Source organism: Molothrus ater, chromosome 11 (assembly GCF_012460135.2).
Source record: "Molothrus ater isolate BHLD 08-10-18 breed brown headed cowbird chromosome 11, BPBGC_Mater_1.1, whole genome shotgun sequence".
NCBI classification, from domain to species: domain Eukaryota; kingdom Metazoa; phylum Chordata; class Aves; order Passeriformes; family Icteridae; genus Molothrus; species Molothrus ater.
Window position 1 is genome coordinate 9082540 of NC_050488.2, and position 18991 is coordinate 9101530.

Here is an 18991-nt window from a genome sequence, read left to right on the forward strand (position 1 = left end):
GCCGTGGCTGTGGGGCGGCAGTTCGATGCTGTGGAGGGAGCCGTGGCTGTGGGGCGGCAGTTCGATGCTGTGGAAGAGCCGTGGCTGTGGGGCGGCAGTTCGATGTTGTGGAGGGAGCCGTGGCTGTGCGGCGGCAGTTCGATGCTGTGGAAGAGCCGTGGCTGTGCGGCCGCTGTTCCCGCTCCGGAGGCCGCGCGGGGCGGGGCGGACCCGGCGGCCGCGGTGGCCGGCGCGGGGGCTCCCCCTGGCGGCGGCGCTGCGCAATGCCGGCCGTGCCGGGGCCGGGCGGGAGCGGCGGCCCCGCGGAGCGCCCGGAGGTGAGTGGGATGGAGAGAGGGGTGAGCCGTGGGGACAAGGGGTGCCTCAGCTCCGTTGGGTCACCAGGCGCTGCTTTACTGCCTTTTCTTGGTATTTCCTCACAAGAAATACTGCAGACCTGAATTTAAACCATTGCTGCTCTTCCGTGCAGTCAGTACTGTATTCATGTTTTCTGTGTTGCTTTCTCCTTATTTTTCAAATTGCAATGAACTGATAGCTTGAGGTCAGACTGCAGCGTTTGGATATTGTTTCATTTCTTACTATTTTAATTTTATAAGTTTGTCAAAATGCTTGGTACCTTTTCCCAGTTACTGTCTATTTGAGACCTTTTGCTAGATGTCTGTTATATCTTAATTTGACACAAATAAAGCTCCTGAAGATTTTAGGAGATTTTTGTCAGTCTAGCTGTTGACAGAAAAACTTCAGAATTATATAATCTTACAGCAGACCTACCTGATATGTGACCCGAAGGTAAAGCTGTCTGTTGCCATTTAATGTCAGGTATCCTAATGTTTTCTTATTAAAATCACTGATTTCCTCTAAAAGAAAGAATTCTGTGTCATAAAAACTATGTATTACAGGATACAGCTAATATTGCTAATGTATTTTTTAAATGTTCTTGCAAACTGGATTTATTCAATTTGTAAATAAACACCCCAAACCCTGCAGATTAATCTCTTCTGCCCTGGCGTGTAAATTTAATACTTTACCAGGTCATCTTGAAAAAAACAAGATGCTCTAGCCAGGAGAATATGTCTCCAAAGCATTAGCTAAATAAAGGTTAAAACCAACTTGTCTTGGTTGGATCATTTCTCCTCTATATTTAGATTCTATTGAGGTAGCTTCCTTAAAGACCTGTCTCATTTCCCTGGAGTATTACCATGTCCTAAAACGCCCATTGCCCTTTTTCTTCCAAAGCCAGATTAACTTTTGCTGATATTAATAACAGAGGAAGGAGAGCAGCTATTTGTTTTGTATGTTAGTGGGTGCTGGAGGTATTGTGGTCCATGATAGGTGACCACACACTCATTTGTATCTCACTTTTGGTAGTGTTTTGGGAACAAGGTGCAGCTATCTTTCCATGTATAATAATAATTTTTGCTTCCCAATTAATAGAACCATACAGGGGAAAAAAAGTCAACCAAGAAACACACATAATTTGACGGCTTGCAAAGGCACTGAAAATCATATCAGTAACGTTTTTCAAAACATTAGGTAGAAGGTTTGAATTTGATGTAAAATTCAAATATTGCATTTCCTCCTCTTATTCCTTAGGATCTTTCTCAAGTTAAACAAATCTTGAATTTAGTCCTCAAGGAGCAAGTTTACCTCTTCTGAAAGGAAAAGCCCCTTGGCTAGGGCTATGCAGTAGATGTGCACTGCAAGCACCCCGAAATAGAAATGTGTTGTTTTGAATGATGCTGCTTACAGTGTTCAAAAGGACGTACTTCTCAGTGGTTCCTACACACTTCTCTGCATTTCCTTTTCCATCCTTTTTTGTAAATAATAATTGCTTGGCAAGTTCCCCATTTTGAAGTGTCGGTGACACAAATTGGACATATTACCTTCTAAGTCCCTGGATATGCTTGTCAGAATCTTGTCCAAAAGGCAGCTCATTATTTTGTTTATACCTCTGGGTTCCTGTTACCTGGTGCAGGTAAGATGCATTCTGCTTCACTCATTTATGATCAAAGCATTCACTTTTTTAACTTAGTAAAGACAAGTTTCCAGTATTGCAGCATGTGGAAGAGTTGGAACTGGAACTGCTCCACAGCCAGGACTGAGTACACAGCATGACCTCCTCAAGTTTGTAATGATGAAGTTTCCTGTGTCCAGAGGAGGTTTGAGAAGGCAGACCCAGGCACTGGTGCCTGAAGGTGTTCATGCCTCCTCCTCTTTGCCTGTCTCAGCGTTTCCTTAGACAGTTTACTTGGTCACTGTAACATGAAGCACTGAACTTCAAATGAAGTAGTAATGGATCACGATGACTTAGTGTTTGTTTCTTTTCAGTTACCCATGGATGTATAGTCTCCACAATCAAACTGTTCCTTCCAGATGGAATGGAAGCTCGATTGCGATCAGAGTAAGGATATGGATTCACATGTACCAAAGTTCAGCTACTGTATGATGAGGACTTGATGGATATTATGTTTAAAATCATCATGGGAGCAGTTGGTTTGCCTGTAATCCTGCAAAGCGAGTAACTGAGTGCATGGTTCTTATTGCAGGCATTATGAGGAAAAAAACCTCATTTGCTTGTTGTTTTTAGTAATTAAGATGACTCTGAAGAATAAAGAAGTTCTCTAGAAGAAGAAAAAATTTCTTAGGTAGTTGGGGTTTTCTGACTATAGTTTACTCTGCTGAAATGGGTATTAGAAACAGAAGAATATGGAGAAAAATAAAGCAAATAAGCAAATTCTCCTGCCCTCTTTGTGATTATTCTTTTGGCTCTTTTAGATGCACATAAACTTGACTAAAGTGAAGCTGATGCAAATTCAGATGAATATTGACAGTATTTTCTGTCTATATGCCCATTTTTGAGAAATCTTCCAAGAGTAGTAGAAACCAAAAACTTGAACATTTTGTGTGCACTGAATGCTAATCACAAATGGCATAATTTTAGTCATTTTTCATTATCAACAGTTTTTTAGGGTTTATTGCTTATTTAAATATCCTTTTATCATTAGTATTCAGAAACACTTGTGTGAAGCTTTAGGGTATCTTTGCTTGCTTATGGGAAGATAAGTAAAAGTAAATTATTATAGAAGATTTGCCATATAATTTCATGTTTAAATAAGAAACAGTAAAAATGTATGTTGTTATATTTTTAGTGATGAAAATGTCCAAGTACAACATTTATGTATTTTGTGTCCACTTTTTTTTATTTTTTAGTGTTATCCATGCACCATTACCAAGTCCTGTTGACAAGGTAATTCAGTAATTTGCTGGTTTATGCCTTATTCAAGCACATGGTATTTTCAGACTTGTTATCAAGATGAAGAAATAGTCAAATGTGTTCAGTAACATTTTGATATGTTTTCCACTGACTTTTTTTACCTAGTTTAATATTTTGAGTGACATTTAAGGTAGAGAAGTAATGCAGTATTACAGTGTATATTTGAAGGTAAGTTGATTTTTTTACATAGTGGCACCTGAAACATGGCTTTGGAACAAAACCATTGCTGTTAAGTTGACAGGTTGACAGACTAACAGGTGTTGCATAATTTAATACTTGGTGTTCTGTAGGACCCAAGAGTAGCTCATGATTTGGTGTTTGGATGAGGTCTGTTTTCTTTATACCATGTATTTTATGGAGGAGAAGCTGTGCTGCACAGTCTGGAAAGCACTGTCCTGTTCCCAAGGAAGACTGAGACCAAACCTCTCTGCCTCTCTTGGAGAGCCACAGTTGCTCACTGTAGATTCATGGAGTCAGTATTGTAAAGTGTAGTTCTTAAACTCAGCTTTGGTAATGTGGGGGACTTGCAGAAAAGCTGCTAATAGAGATTGCCTTGAGAAAAGTGATCAGGAGTTGATTATTTCTCTAGTCTCTAAAAAGAAGGATTTACTTAAATAGGTTCTAATCAGAGTTTTATGGACCAAGAACAAAGTTTCAAGAAACTGTGGAAACTTACTTGTGAAACCAGCAGCATGAGGAGTTCATAGACTGTGTTTAAGTTGAGATTTCCAAACAATATGTGTGGCTTGAATCCAGGGCAAGGGGAGAAATCCTGAGGTGGGTCTGCAGGTATAACTGTGGGAAAACAGTTAAAAATTATTTCAATGTAGGAAGCCTACAAGAATTAGTAAATAAATTTGCTGAAATAAACCCACAGAACAACCCCCCACTTCTCTCCAAGTGAAGAACAGTTTGTTGTTATTCAAAGATAATACAGGTATTCCTTAATTCTGAAATAGATGCTTATAAAGGGAGACAATGATGCTAACTTGTAGGTCAGCAGGAAGTGTGCAGCTGTAATATGTGTGGTGACATCAAGCTGAAAGCCCACAATTTGTGTTTGTCATTGAGTTGAATAGCTTCACCTTTGTGCCCCTTGTTTCTTTGTCAGTTCAGTCTCAACTGTACCAAAAGCTTGAAACCCATTAGTGTCTTGGTTGTTCAAGAACTTGTGCAGAAAAACAGTGGGGCCTAAGTCCCAAGTTGGGAAGTTCTATGATAAAAAAACCCCATAAATAATATCAGAACAAGAAATTAAGCAAAATGCTATTATTAGGTAATATGAAGTTTACCTTTGTGACTAGATTTAAGTGCATTTCACATTACTTCTGTTTAATGACAAATCCAAAACCATTCTGATTCCTACTTGTCTTCTTTTTCAGGTTGCTGCTAACACTCCCAGTATGTATTCTCAGGAATTGTTTCAGCTTTCACAGTATCTACAAGTAAGTTTTCTTTAAGGGCACTTAGTTTGGCTGAATATTTTTGTTCAAAACACAAATCTTATCCTGTGGCTTGTATCTGTTGGAAACTACAAAGGAAGGGACAGTGCTGGCAGTTCTTCCTCACTGGCATCACCAGCCTTTCTGTGCCTGCTTCTGTGTCAGTTTAATAGGTGTGCTTTTCCCAAGATGTCATGGCACAAAAGAGTTAGAATGCAAAATGGTAGCATGTTAAACTGTGTGCTGATAGATAAAAGTAAACTCTTTAGAAAGGATAATAAAATCAGCTTTCTGGGAAAAAATGAAAACTTTTTTGCTGATAAATTCTTTCCAAGTTTAACTGTGTATAAGTTCTGCTTCTTTATTTTGCCTGGTTTTATTTGATAATGGCAATTTTTATTTGTTCACATGAAGGCTTTTGAGATAGTATCTATCTTTATATGTATTTGCTGACATAGCAGGAAGGAGCTCATGCAGATGCTCTTTCTTTGGAAGCCAAATACATATTCACTCACCAATCTGTTCTCTCTCCATATCCTGGAGTTAACGAAGATGCTCTTCTGTCTTCCTGTCATAAAACAAAAATCAAACAGAAATAGTAGTTCTTGCTTGGCATTTCTCTTTTGTGACCTCATGTGAGGATGAACAGCTCATTGCATGGAAGCTGCCAAGCTGTCCTTTGGTGTCTGCAGCTTTGTTACTTAAATTATTGAGGAGATGAAGTATCTTTAAGTCTTGGGAAGAATAACAGTGTGTCCTCAGCATGTGCAACATAGCCTGAAGAATGAATGGTTTAGGAACCTGAGGTTATAAGATAGCATTTTCTAATTAAACTATGCAAATCAATTTGTGGATGGATATAATGGAATGGGTTTACGGTTTTGAACAAGTTGACAGTGTTTGCTATTCACATTTCCTTTTTTTGTTGTATTTTGGGATCTCTTCTGTTGCTTGATTTCCTGAGTTGTTCTAGCTGAACTGAGTGGTGCCCTGCTCTCTTCACAGGAAGCCTTACATCGGGAACAAATGTTGGAACAGAAGCTGGCAACCCTTCAGCGACTACTTGCTGTCACACAAGAGGCTTCAGATACTAGTTGGCAGGTATCTGCAGGATCCTTTCCTTATGGACTCAACTGTGCACTGCCATATAAATTTTAGCTGTTAATGCAGGGAAAAAGCAGCAGAAATAATAAAAGCTTTGTGGTAGTTCTCTAAAACTGCAAAAGACAATGTTTAATAAATTTGGTGGTTGTGTACCTTTGAAATAGCTATTAGGAGTAAGTATTCCAACAAAATTCAGATCTTTAAAGCAGAACTCTACTGGCACTACATTAAGCATGGGATAATTCTATGATACTTCTTTTCTTCTAGGCTTTAATAGATGAAGACAGGCTGCTATCAAGACTAGAGGTTATGGGAAATCAATTACAAGCTTGTTCAAAGGTAAGTAGTTCACTTGAAGTCAAATATTAGGAGTGCTGAAAGGCAGCTCTTTTCAAGTGTTTTGGAAGTAGCTAGTTGTAGAAAGCATTTGGAACATAAGCTTTCCAAAGGGAGCCTATGCAACTTTGATAATCTGAGTAGCACAAAAACTGCTCTGTATTTTAAGGCACCTCAATAAGTGGCTGTTGTTTTCATTGCCCATGTCCTGTCTGATATTCAGAATTACAAGTGTGTGCTGCCCTGATTATTGGATTTTATTTTATTTCTATTTCCTCTCAACTATCTACATTATAAAAACTTTTTCTGCAGGTCCTGTTTAAAGTCCTTCTCTGGGACCTGGTTTGTCCAGTTCTATATCTCCTAGGCTTGGCATTGTCTTAGCAGTGCCTAAAAGTGCCATAATTCCCCTGGGATCAAAACTGACCACTGAATGTGTGCTGCTATACACACACTTCAAAAAATCACTTATACCCAGTCATGTCAAGAATCTTTGATCACTGATTTGTACATAACATTTTCTCATCTATCAGAAATTGCTAAACATTTTTTAATAGAACAGACTTGATCACAATCTATTTTATTTAATGAGCAAACCAGTAATTATTCTATTCTTGAACTATTTTGTGTGTGCAGAATCAAACAGAAGACAGTATACGAAAAGAGCTTATAGCATTACAGGAAGACAAACACAACTATGAGACAACAGCCAAAGAGTCCCTGAGGCGGGTCCTTCAGGAGAAAATTGAAGTGGTCAGAAAACTATCTGAAGTGGAGGTACATGCCTGAAGGAAGTTTCATGCCTGTTCTTCTGGAAATGCTGAAATAGTTGTAACTATTGCTGTTTAGACCCCTGCTTTGTTGCTGTGTTATGTCAGTATCTGTTGCACTCTGCACTTGCAGGATATTAAGTAGTAGTGTTGATTTCTCCTGTTTTAGACAGGACTAAGATTGTTAAACCACTAATGAGAAACTATTCTTTCAGCTCTTCCCTTTTCTCCCTGCTTTCAAAATTCATTATGCTGTCTTACAGAAGTTACTCTATGTGGGACATACACAGGGAAAATGACATAGATGCATTTAAAAAATGCTGTAAGACCTTGTTTAAACTGCAGCATTTATAGAAATATACACTTGACCATTGTACAAAGTGTACAAAGCTTAAAGGAGCTTTTACAATGAGCTTTTACAGTCTAAGTGCTAGACAGTCTTTTGAAGTGAGATTTTCTGCCTTATAATATCTCACATTATCCTCTTTTCCTTTATTTTCTTTTCCTTTATCATTATTTGCTATATTCCCTTGGTCAAGAAGTCTCATAAGACTAGTTGGCATCCTATGCATGTATACTGCTTGGAAAAAAGAGATCACCTGCAGTGTTTGGATGTTTGTCTGTGTTTTGTTATTATTTATTGCACAATCATTCTGTCTTGCAGCGGAGTTTAAGTAACACAGAAGATGAATGTACACACCTGAAAGAAATGAATGAGCGGACTCAGGAAGAATTAAGGGAATTAGCTAATAAGTACAATGGAGCTGTAAATGAAATTAAAGATCTTTCTGACAAGCTAAAGGTAATGACAGAATTTCATCTGACTTAGGATAGAATAAATGTGATAAATGAAACAAATAAATACAGTTTAACTTCTAATGCAGCTAACAAAAAAGTTAAGAAACTTGTTAAACAACAGTTAGCAATAGTGTCAATATCTAAGTCTATGAATGAAGTAAATTAATATTTAAGGTCCTTTATGCTGGAGAACAGAATAATCACTTTATGATAAAGCCTGTTCTCCAAGAGTCTCCAGTCTAGTCAAATAGGAGTTGTGGAGGAGGAAGGTAATGGTGTTATCTCTGGAGACCTGAGGCAGTTGTTGCATTTATATTGGATAAATACTGGAATTGGAACCCAGGTTTCTAGTTCAGTACCTCAGAGAAGTTTTTCTTTCCAAATTAAAAGATGAAATTGCTACTCCTAGGCAGCTGGTTTCCCAGTAATGGGTTGATCACTGATGATGAGTGTACCCCGAAGGATCAAATGTGAAATTTATTACCTTGTTTTGAGGGAGGAGACAGTTTAAAACTTATGTTCTTGAGATTCAGCAAGGAAAAAGATGTGACTTGCAATCAAGGTGGTCTGTGCAGTGTACATTCAGTTCAGGAGGGTTCTTGGGTTTTGATTGAATTGAGTTGCTGGAGACTTTGGGCATTTCTTCGTTCTAAGGCCCTTTACTCTTGCTGTTAAATTTATGTTCCTCAGTCAAAAAGTTGCTTCAGATATTTTGAGGTTTTCTCAGTCTGCTTGTAGTGAAATTTGTATAAAGGTAGTAGATTTGATTTTTTTTTTCATTTTTTAAATCTGATTAGCTAAGAAAGTCACTTATGTACATTTAGTCACATAAAAAACAAGAAGATCTATTTTTCCACATGGTAATTTTGATTTTTTGGCGGATTTAAAAAATCTTTTGGAGCAGGTAGCAGAAGGAAGACAAGAAGAAATCCAACAAAAAGGACTGGCTGAGAAAAAAGAATTGCAGCATAAAATAGATGAAATGGAAGAAAGAGAGCAAGAGCTTCAAGCAAAAATAGAAGCTTTGCAGGCTGATAATGACTTCACCAATGAGCGGCTGACTGCTTTACAAGGTTAGTCAATAGCGGGGAAAGATCTTTGGTTATTTGTTTTTCTTTTAATCTGTGAAATACCTTTTTCTTGGACTTCTGTTTACAGTACGGTTAGAACACCTGCAAGAGAAAACTCTTAAAGAACACAACAGCTTAGGTAGGTGTGATCAATTTCTTGTTTCAAGCTGGTTTCCGCGTTTGCTATTCCTTTGTCACCTTTGTTAGGATAATCTCGTAGTCTCGGTGTCTGGCAGAAGAATTCCAATTCCCAGTTTCCCCAGTAAGGAGCTCTCCTGGGCTGCTGGGGCCGTGTCGGGCAGGGCCGGCAGAGGGCGCTGCTGCTGCGGGTGTTTGCTCCGGCCCGGGGCTTGTTTTATAACACATTTTATAACACATTTTATAACACATTTTATATCCATCTGTACGCACGTATATGTGTGTAATAGGCAGTCATTCTTTGGCCTTAATAACCTCTTAGACGTTTGAACAAACAGCAGCATCATCTCTAGCAGGAAACAAATCAAACTGCCTGCTTTGTCTGATTAGGTACTTGTGAGGAGGTGGTATGAAAAGCCAGGTACATTTCAAAATGCTGTGTTTATAAAGAAACAAAGCCCAAAATTTTTCTTGATTCCAAAAATAATGCCCTTTCTTAATCCTAGGCATACAAGTTGACGACTTCATACCTAAAATTAATGGGAGCACAGAGAAAGGTAGTGTATCTGAGGGCTACCTTTTGTCTTATGGTTGATGTTTGAAAATGAACAAATTCAAAATGTTCTCTAAACTTTTGCTTGGAATTTTTTCTCTTTGCGAATGAATTTGGCGACTCCTGACCAGCTTTTTGGGGTTTTTTTTGTGTCTACTTCCAGTCACAGTGCTTTTAGAAAGTTCTGCAGAATACAACAAAATCACTTGGAGGCTGTCTCTTTTTGTTGGTTTGGTGTTTTTGTTTGTGATGGGCTGTCACAGGAATCAGTAGGAGTCTACTGATTGAATGTTGTCCGGGTTGTGACACAAGAAAGTGGAGAACTCATTGATTGTTTTTCCTGTTAATTTTCCCTTGCAACACATACACATGCAGTGTTTTTCTGGTAAAGTTGGGTATGATAAGTAAAGTCAGCAAAACCTATTTTTTATAACTTTAATATGAAAAATGTGAGTATATAAAATTTATAATCAGTGAAAACTAACTTTTAAAAACTCCAGAAGTATCTTTATGTTAAACAGGAATTAATACAGATTGAACTAAGCGATAGGGTTTTTTAAAGGCCATTTTAGCTCATGTGTCTTAACATACACAAAGTTTTTTGAGTGAAATTGTCCAATATCACATATAGCAAAAAATATTCCAGTTATGATTCCAGATTGTTTAATTGGCTGACATAAATTTGTCCTCTTATGTCAATTTAAATTTTTTCCTTGATGTAGCTTGCTTTTACAGTCTGAGGGATGATGGTAGATTGGTTTGAGGGTTCAGGAACCTATATAGAGAGGTCAGGGTTTTAACCAATATTCACAGTGTTTAAGGGTTCCTGTATTTATATTTTTGAAACAGAATTTTTAGCTCCATATGCATATTTGTAAATTATGAAGTTCTTAACTAGGAAGACCAATAGCAAAATCAAAAGTTAATCATGACATGACCTCCTTATTGGGAGCAGAGGACAGATCTGTTAAACAGCTACAGGAACTGCACCAAAGCCCCCCCTAAAGCTCAGAGTGCTGGTTCCTCCTGAGTGCCTCAGCAGTTTGTGCACTTAGCTGTGGTGCATCCTGAGGTTAGCAAGCAGGACATGCAATGTTTGTTCCCACTTCTCTACACTGCCATGAGATTTTATTTTTATATAGATTCATCCATCTTTCTGATGCCAAGTTTTAGGTTGGTAATAGCTTTATATTTGATAGAATGCTTAAGAAATAGATCTGCTTTTCTCTTTTTTAAACTAGAGCTAATTTGACACATTTTGTAAAAGCTTTTGAGCTCTCACTTCAAGTATATGTTATTTTATAGAGGAATGATTTATGACATGATACTAGATTTGATATTTTTTAAATAAACACTTTTTGTTTATTTTAAAATTGTTGGTAGGAATGTCATGTGAGATTTTTAAATACTGACACCTTTTACAAGTCCAAATTTTAAAATTGCCCATTTAAAAATCATTGTGTGATTGTAACAAATGTCATTATATCACTGAAACTCACTTTTTTGGTCAAAGGTGAAGAAGCAATCCCTTTTGGACTTCTTTTGGGTTGTACAAGAGTCAGTGTCATCTGAACTGATGCATAAGATAGATTCCTCCATCCTATGAGTAACAGTGGAACTTGTACTTAAACCTGCAAGTTTTAGGAAGCTTTTTGCCAGGTTATTTTTCTTTGAGTACAGGCAACATATAACTGCTCATTCGAGTTCTCTTTCTGTGTGTTTATACAATCTATCACCTTTTCTGTCATGCACATACCATGCTCTTTCATTATTCTGTATTTTAGTGCAGCTTTTCATTATTCTGTCAGTTGTACATTTCCCTGCATCTCTGCCATACCCGATCCATCCCCATTTCTCTGGCATTTTACAGCTTGCTGCCCTGTGTTCTCTTCATGACAGTCTGTGCCTTTTTGCATCTTCCAGTCCCTTATGCAGCCCTTGGATGACAGATGGGCAGTTATTTGCTCTGTCAGATTTTGGATTTTATTCTCTTAAAAGCAGCAGGAAGCAGTTACTGCTGGGTTTTGGGGGTTTTGTTTTGATTTTTTTTTTGTTTTGGCGGGGGGGGGTGTTTGGGGTTTTGTTTGAGGTTGTTTTGGTTTGAGGTTTTTTAGGGTTTTTTTGGGGGGATTTTGTTTGGTTTTGGTGGGTTTTTTGTTTGTTTGTTTGTTTGGGTTTTTTTGCCATGTAGTTCTACATTATTTTAGAAGAGCTAAGAATTTAGAGTTTATAATGCAGGTTGAGCAACTTTGGGAATGAAAGAGGAAAACTGTAAAACCCATGTAAAATCAGTATGCTTTTAAAAATTCTTTTGTCTCTCTTTCTCTCAAAGTGTGTGCACAGGCACACTACCTGGCCATGACTGGAATAATGGTTTACATTGCTTTTTTCTGTGGCTGTAGTAGTCAGGAGCTGTATTCAGAGTAGAGAAACTAAGAACTAGAGGAACTAAAGCCTCTCCAGAGGCTTTTAATAGAAAACGTGTATTAGAGGATGATGGTTAGGCATTCATTTTCTCTCACTGGACATGCAGAAGAGAGGAACTTGTTTGTACAGCAAGCCCCTGATAAAAGTTGCGTAGAACTAAATTGTTTCAAAAAGTGGTATTTTTCTCAGTGCGTTGCACCACGCCTGGCTTTCATCTTTAAATTTTGTGAGATGAATATTACATGAAGAAAGATAAATTTGTATACAGTCACTTAGAGGACCAAGTAAAAAGGAAAAGGGAAAACAAAATGAACTTTAAATGTGGAAAATAAATTTTACAGCCACGATGCTGTTTTTTTAAAAGCTCTGTCCTTGTGGGTCAAAAAAAGTTTATTTTTTAGAGTAATTTTGAGATACAGTAAAGCTTAGCAGTTGAACTTGTGATATCAGAGCTAATGATTGAACAGTTTGGTTAGAATGTAGCACATCCTAAAGGTTTGTACTGGTGCCAGCCTTTTCCCACTGCTGGACCCTTGGTCAAAGGATTTTTGAGGTTCTTCAGAAAGGAAGTGTTGGCACCTTGAAGAGATGCAGGATTCTGATGGAGTTGGGGGCTGAGCAAGGACCTGGGAACAGAGCCCAGTTTTAGGAACTCTGCTGCAAAACTGTCTTTTCAAAGTGAAACTGTTTAAAAAGTATAGGCATATATTCAACAATACTTCTAAAATAGAGGGTATTGGATATGAAGAATCAATATGAAGATTAATGAAAAACTTTTAAAATACCCTTCTAAAGCTAATAAAAATACTGAAGAATATAGGTTAAAAGCAAGTTTCTTTTGAAAATGCAGCTGAAATACTTCTTTCTTCTGACCAGTTTTAAAGAGTAATCTATTTCCTAGTATCACTCAGACATCATTTCAATTTCATGTCTTGTCTGCTTGCATATTAACTCAGATTTGATTCAAAAGTCCATCGTGAATACACTGACAAATATTGTTAATATGCCTTTCAAATTTTTTGTTGCATCAATTTGGAAATGATAAGAAGATGTAAACTGAAGTGTTTCTTTCTCTACTAGAGCACTTTCTTTCAAAGAGTGGAGGGGACTGCACTTTTATTCATCAGTTCATAGAATGTCAGAGTGAGTACAAGAGTGTTCACATTTGCTTTAAAAACAACAGAAAACACAGGAAAGGTGGATGAAACCAGAATTTGTCACTACTATTTAATCTTTCTGTAGTAGCAGAAATTTTCTAAGCATAGAACTGTGGCATTGTGGTATTAAGCAGGTGTACTAGGATATCTTTGCTCTTGCCAAGTGATGCTCACATTGTCTCTTCTCAGTTCATCCACCATTGAGCCCTGACCAACAGAAGGGTGGTGATATTGCCACATGGTGTTTAAAACTGAGGGTAATTTTTCTCCTGTTACAAATGAAGTTGAAACCTGTCAGTTTAAGCAAACATCACAGGCGGCAAAGGACAGAGAATGAGGTGCCTTTTCCCTTACCTGTAATTTATCTGATAATTAAAGGCCTTACACATTCTCCAGATTAGTTCTAACAAAAGAACAGAAGGGAAAACAAGTCCATAGTTTGTAAGTGGAAATCTAAGAGACTGTTCTAAGAAAAACAGAAAATTTAATACCAGTCTTTAGAAAGATGTGTTATTCTGGAATGTGAAACGTGCTTTTCAAAGCAAATGCTTTTGAAAATTAGTAATGAAGCAGCACTGTCTGCACATCTATAATTAAAGAAAAACTGAAGATATTTATACTTTTTGCCTACTGAAAGAAAAATATCATTAGGATGAAGAGAAACAAAGTGCTATTAAACTTCAAGAAAATCTGGGATTTTTTTACTTTAGAGTTGATAGAAATTATGTACCTAAAATTGAGCAGAGAAGCATTTACAAGCAGAAATAAGACAGGATCATTTTTGACATTATGGCCATTAGACTCTTTCCTCTCCAGTTTTCATGAGGCAGGGTAGTAGACTTGTTTGATTTTACTGCTTGTGATCCAGATTGCAGTGCCATAAACCAATTACATGATACTGCTAATGTTTGTCTATGAAAATTCAAACTTTATTTGAAAAATGTTTATTTTAAAAAGTTATTGACTGGTAGCTGTCTTTTGTAAGGCTGCAGTTTAAAATCATTCCAAATTTTGCCAAGATCTTGTATGAATCTTGTTTTTTCAGTATGTAAAAATGAAGTTAAATGCTTGAGTAAACATTTTTCTTGTCTAGAACATGAAGAGCACCCTGTGCAATGTTCAAATACAAATTGGTTGCCTGTTTTCATTGTTTGGATATTAGCTTAACCTATTTTGGCAAAATTAGGTTAGTATCACTTCTGCAAACTAAATGTGACCAGTCCTGTCACTATTGGGAAGGAAAAGTGATCAACAGTATCTAGAAAAATATTCTAAAATGTTAAAGGAGTACTGATAAGAGTAAAATTAACATCAGTGGATTTATGCTTACCCTTTCTCAAGACTTTGAAAGCTACAGTGAAAACACTGCAAGGCCTTGACTGCCTCATTTTTAAAGGAATGAATAGAGTTCAAAAAGTTCAGTAATTTGCATTTTTTATGACAGTCTAAGTTTTTACTCTCACATCAAGAAAAAATCCAAATCATCGACTTTTATTTCTTCTTGGACTGAAAGTTTGCCTTTTCCAAATTCAGATATGTTTAGTGAGGCCTCACAATATCATGAGCTTAAAAACTGCAAACTGTAGGATCTGTTCTTTGCCTTTTGTATGTAAGTGTTGCCCTTCAGTCCTACTCCTGTTCTTTGCTCTGTGTAGCATCAAGTGTTGGGGACTCCTGGGGAGAAAAATCACAGTTCAGAGATTGTCAGGAAATCAAGTTTTAAGGCATACAGCAAATAGTGTAGAGCAACATCATACAGACTGGCAATACAGAGCAAGAGTATGTAGCTCATCATGTGGTAGTAAGTTGGGGTTTTGCCCAGAGGCTTAAGTACTGAGAGGGAAGCAGGTTTATTACTTAAACAATAATGATATAATAAAAACCCCCAAAACCAGATGGTTTGTAAAATCCAGCTTCTGTAGATTTTTAAAGGTATTATGTAATTATTTTTATTTTTGAAGCACAATGCGCTCACAACACCATCCAGTAACGTGTCCTGACCTCTGACATCTGTGGAGTGTTATGAAGTCTGGCTCTGAATGATCTGGGAAGTCTCTTACTTTCTGATCATTACATCCAGTTCACTTCTTGCTCATCCCATAGCTTTTTTTTTTAGTAACTGCTGGTCAAAATCAGTGAAGAGCAGAAGTCATGGTGCTTCTTTTTGATCAGTCCATGATATGCATTATTAGCAAAAATGTGATGATGTATAGACCAAAGTGAGATCTGTTGCCCTGCTAATTTCCTGTCTTTCACTCCAGTCTAGCCCTTCTTTATTTGTGTCCATTTTTCCCCCCTTACTTTGTGATTTTTGCATTTGGTTATAATGCAAGTCAACTTCCTTCTTTTCACCAAGCTGATTTTTGAAGATTTATTAATAGTAGTTTTTGGATGGATTGAATGAATTGAATTATTTTTAACTTTTCCTTTGACCTGCAGGTGTCTAAGTTAAAGCTGTTTAGTATCACTTTTTTCAGATGGTTGGAAATTTGTGCATTGAGGGACAGGTTTTTTATTGGTTTTCAAACCTGGCCTACTTCAAAGACAATTTTGATGCCAAAATATAAATGTAGAGGGGCCATGTTAGTTAAGGGATAATTGTAATGTTAACAGATCTTAGTTATTATATTGCACATAGTGATAGGCAACCTAAATCTAAAATTGAGTTCTTAAATTGAAAATACAGGAAATGCCTAAAAACCTAAAGGAAAGCTGGCTTTAGGCTGCAGAAGAAAATATGAATTATCTGAAGGACTAACTGAGAGCTTAACTTCACAGCTTTAACTTCAGTAAAAACATTAGTTTATGTACCTCTCTGCTTTCTGCTAAGTAGGGACTGGGTAGCATGAAAGCTAAAGTTCTTTTGTGCCAGAAATTAAAGCTAAGATCCTTACCCTAATTTATATTCTGGTAGCCAAGATTGCATGTCTTGATTCAGGGAAAACACTAATTGATTTAAAAACAAATAAGGTTTATGAAGTTTTTTGAAATAGTCAAATTTAAAAATGCAGAGATTTGAAAGAGCTGTTTTCAAGTAGACGTCTCTTTATCTTTTTTCCCCCTCATTGTCTAGATTCTGCCATTTTTAGTGACTAGGATGGTAACAGTGAAAAAAAAGGTTCTATGGAGTTTGGTGATACCAACATCCAATTTTCTGTATTATCTAAATTACCAGCAAGCTGAATTAATGTATTTTTTGTTGGCTTATGCCATGTATTAATGGTAGCATTCTTGAAACACAGGGAATGTTCACTTGTTCTGAAAGTGAGGACAGGTGTCAGTCCAAGTGCAGAACCCTGGCTGTGCCAGCTTTGGGGCAGGCTGGCAGAGCCTCGTGTGCTGCTGCTCAAGGTCTTGGCTGCAGAAGCAGTGCCAAGGATGTACCTTTTGTACAAATGGTCAAATCAGTAGTGGACTCTAGAAAACAATAAGCCACCATGGAAATGGGGAAAAAAAAGCCAAAAAGCCCCCATGCCTGCAGTTTCTTTTAGTCATGGAAACAGAGTGTAAAGAACTGATGCAGAAGTTTCAGTTAGGAAAACATCTGTGTCAAGAAGGGTGATTTCTGTTTTGTATTGCAGTTATTCAGGGTTTAACAGTTACTGAATTGTGAAAGCTAAAAGATGCATCAATCCATAATGCTAAATTTTCCTCTGTAAGCTGATTACAGAAGCCTATTTTAAGCTAGCAGTCTAGCATGGTTGAGCTGTTACCCCTTCAGCTCAGTTGAAAGCTGCTTGTTTTTGCATTTGGCTGTTTTATTCAGATCTACAGGGAGAATTTCCCAGGTTTTTTCTTGCTGCCTTCCCTTCCACCCCTCTTCCAGCCACAGCTCAGTACTGGAATAATCATATATGAAGACTTTTGTTTAGATTTATTTTACTTTAGAATGGAAGAAGACTCATGGTATCACTTGAACTCCTGACTTTTGTGGCTGCCAGTAACTTGATTCCCTATGCTGTCCTCTGTCTAGGCAGTCATTCTCACCAGCTCTGAGGAACTTGAGGCTGTTCTGAACTTGGATGATGAGTGATCTCCTACAGTTGCTTGAGACCTAAAGCCAGTCCTGAAAATCCAGTGTGCTCTTTCATGTGTTTCTGAAGCAGTGTTAGTAAAATGTTACATTAATGCAGAATAATATTTGTAGATAAAAGTAGGTGAAGGGAATATCTCTTTTCCACAGGCTTATCTGTCTGTGTGGGAGAGGGCAGAGTACAGGACAAGTTTTTGGCCATGAAAACCCTTCTTCAGACTTCAGGGCTTTTTCTCTGAAAGTTTGTCTACCATCTAGGTTTGTACAAGACCTCTCCTCCCAGATCTTGTCCTGCATCTGTCCTTAGATTGTCATAGTTGCAGCAACATGCCATCAGAGGAGAAGAGGGACAAGTTAATCTTCAGAGATACTTGAAGCTGAAAAAGCTCAAAGTTTTTTGGGGATTGTATTTTGTTTTTAATTTGAAGAGGATTTACTGTCATCCAGCTTCTTTAGTCTGAACTCTCCTGTTTGTGCTGTTCATTCAGCCTTCTCTGTGTCTGTTGCCTGTTGACAGCACATGGAGTATCCAGCAAACTGCATTGCCTGCCTGGTTATCAGGGATCTGACAGGGACAGCATGGAGGGGAGGCAGAGGCAGCTTCTCAAGCCTGATATTTCAGGGACTAACAGCTTTCAACATGGACTAGACTGTAAAATCTGCTACACAGAAATTGAGGATGTGATCTGTCAGATGGGATCCTCAATACTTCTGTGTTGGCATTGCTTCTTAAGGAATTAGAAATAATGAAATCTCATCTGCAAAAAGAAATGAATTATTCAGTAGTTTTTTTTGTGTCCTTCATTAATCCAGTCCTGGTCTTTCCTTGGTGTTCTTGTTTATCTTCATAGCCTAGCAGGAGTTAGATGAAGTTAGCAATCTAGTATCAAATTCCACTTCTAAGATTTTTGTGCACCTCACACACACGAGTAGACTTCCCTAAAGTAGACTTTGGATAAAAACTCAATTTTTAATTAACCTGAATGTAATGCATTCCTAGTTTTTGGAGTTTTGTGCAGCTCTCTTAAATGGTTTAAACAAAGAAAGGCTGTTTCTGTGTACCTTTCACAGGCACTGTTAAAAGCAGTGGTGATCTTGAGGGGACTTCTCTATTGCTGTTTTACTGTGGTGCATTTCTAGATTTCTGCTGTGTTGGGTGGATGTCTGTTTCATGCAACCAGCTCTTCAGATTCCTTTTTTGATAACTAAACTTGAGAAATGTGTTAATTATTTGTTGCTTCTGATTAATTTTGTTTTTATTCTCATTAGTGAAGTGCAGCATTATGTAAGTTAATAAGGAGAAATAATTATGCACTGTATCACAAAGTTCTGGTAGGCTTGTGTGCTCTGTTTCATTATTCCTTGCCAGAATAAAGTTTTTGTTCAAGGCTGAGTAGGAAGTAATATTATCAGCTTTTAATTTGGTCATGGAATGTACTCTACGTAGATGCGTGCAGGGAAAATTTGAGCTTGGAAAGTAACACTTATTTTGTTTGGCAGACAAGATCATAGATGAAGGACATCTAACCAAGGTGGAAGAAACAAAGCTTTTGAAAGGTTAGACTTCTGGATTATTTAACTGTTTTTGAAGCATGCTTTTTCTGTCACTCAGTGCATGTTCTGTGTTAAGCCAGCAGTTTGAGTTTTGATTGAATACACATTTGAAGAGAAATTCAATAAAGGGGAGGGAAATTGTTTGCTGAACTCTACTCCAAATACTCTTGTAGGCTAAAAAGATTTAATGGAAACCATTTTTGATGACTGAGTGCATGAAATGCTAGTTTCAGGTATTGACTGAGTTCTTACTTGAATATGCATTAAAAAAAAAAGTAGTTTTTGTAAATTCATATCAAGCTTTAGTGTCTGCATGAATTCCAAATGGGATTTTG

At 37.4% G+C, this 18991-nt stretch overlaps 1 protein-coding gene across 25 annotated transcripts in view; it reads left to right on the forward strand.

The window, feature by feature from the left end:
• The window catches only part of SLMAP (sarcolemma associated protein), a 90726-nt gene that overhangs the window by 35890 nt on the left and 35845 nt on the right, over nt 1-18991 (forward strand). For 6 of the 25 annotated variants that reach the window (XM_036391066.2, XM_036391065.1, XM_036391064.1 and 3 more), the window contains exons 4-15: nt 2329-2401; nt 3211-3247; nt 4657-4719; nt 5722-5817; nt 6088-6159; nt 6793-6933; nt 7591-7728; nt 8629-8797; nt 8883-8933; nt 9439-9489; nt 12993-13055; nt 18603-18659. In XM_036391066.2, the coding sequence (XP_036246959.1) occupies nt 2329-2401; nt 3211-3247; nt 4657-4719; nt 5722-5817; nt 6088-6159; nt 6793-6933; nt 7591-7728; nt 8629-8797; nt 8883-8933; nt 9439-9489; nt 12993-13055; nt 18603-18659 (1011 nt within the window). The remainder of the gene's footprint in view (nt 1-2328; nt 2402-3210; nt 3248-4656; nt 4720-5721; nt 5818-6087; nt 6160-6792; nt 6934-7590; nt 7729-8628; nt 8798-8882; nt 8934-9438; nt 9490-12992; nt 13056-18602; nt 18660-18991) is intronic. The other 19 variants (XM_036391073.1, XM_036391072.1, XM_036391086.1 and 16 more) reach the window with 9 other exon arrangements.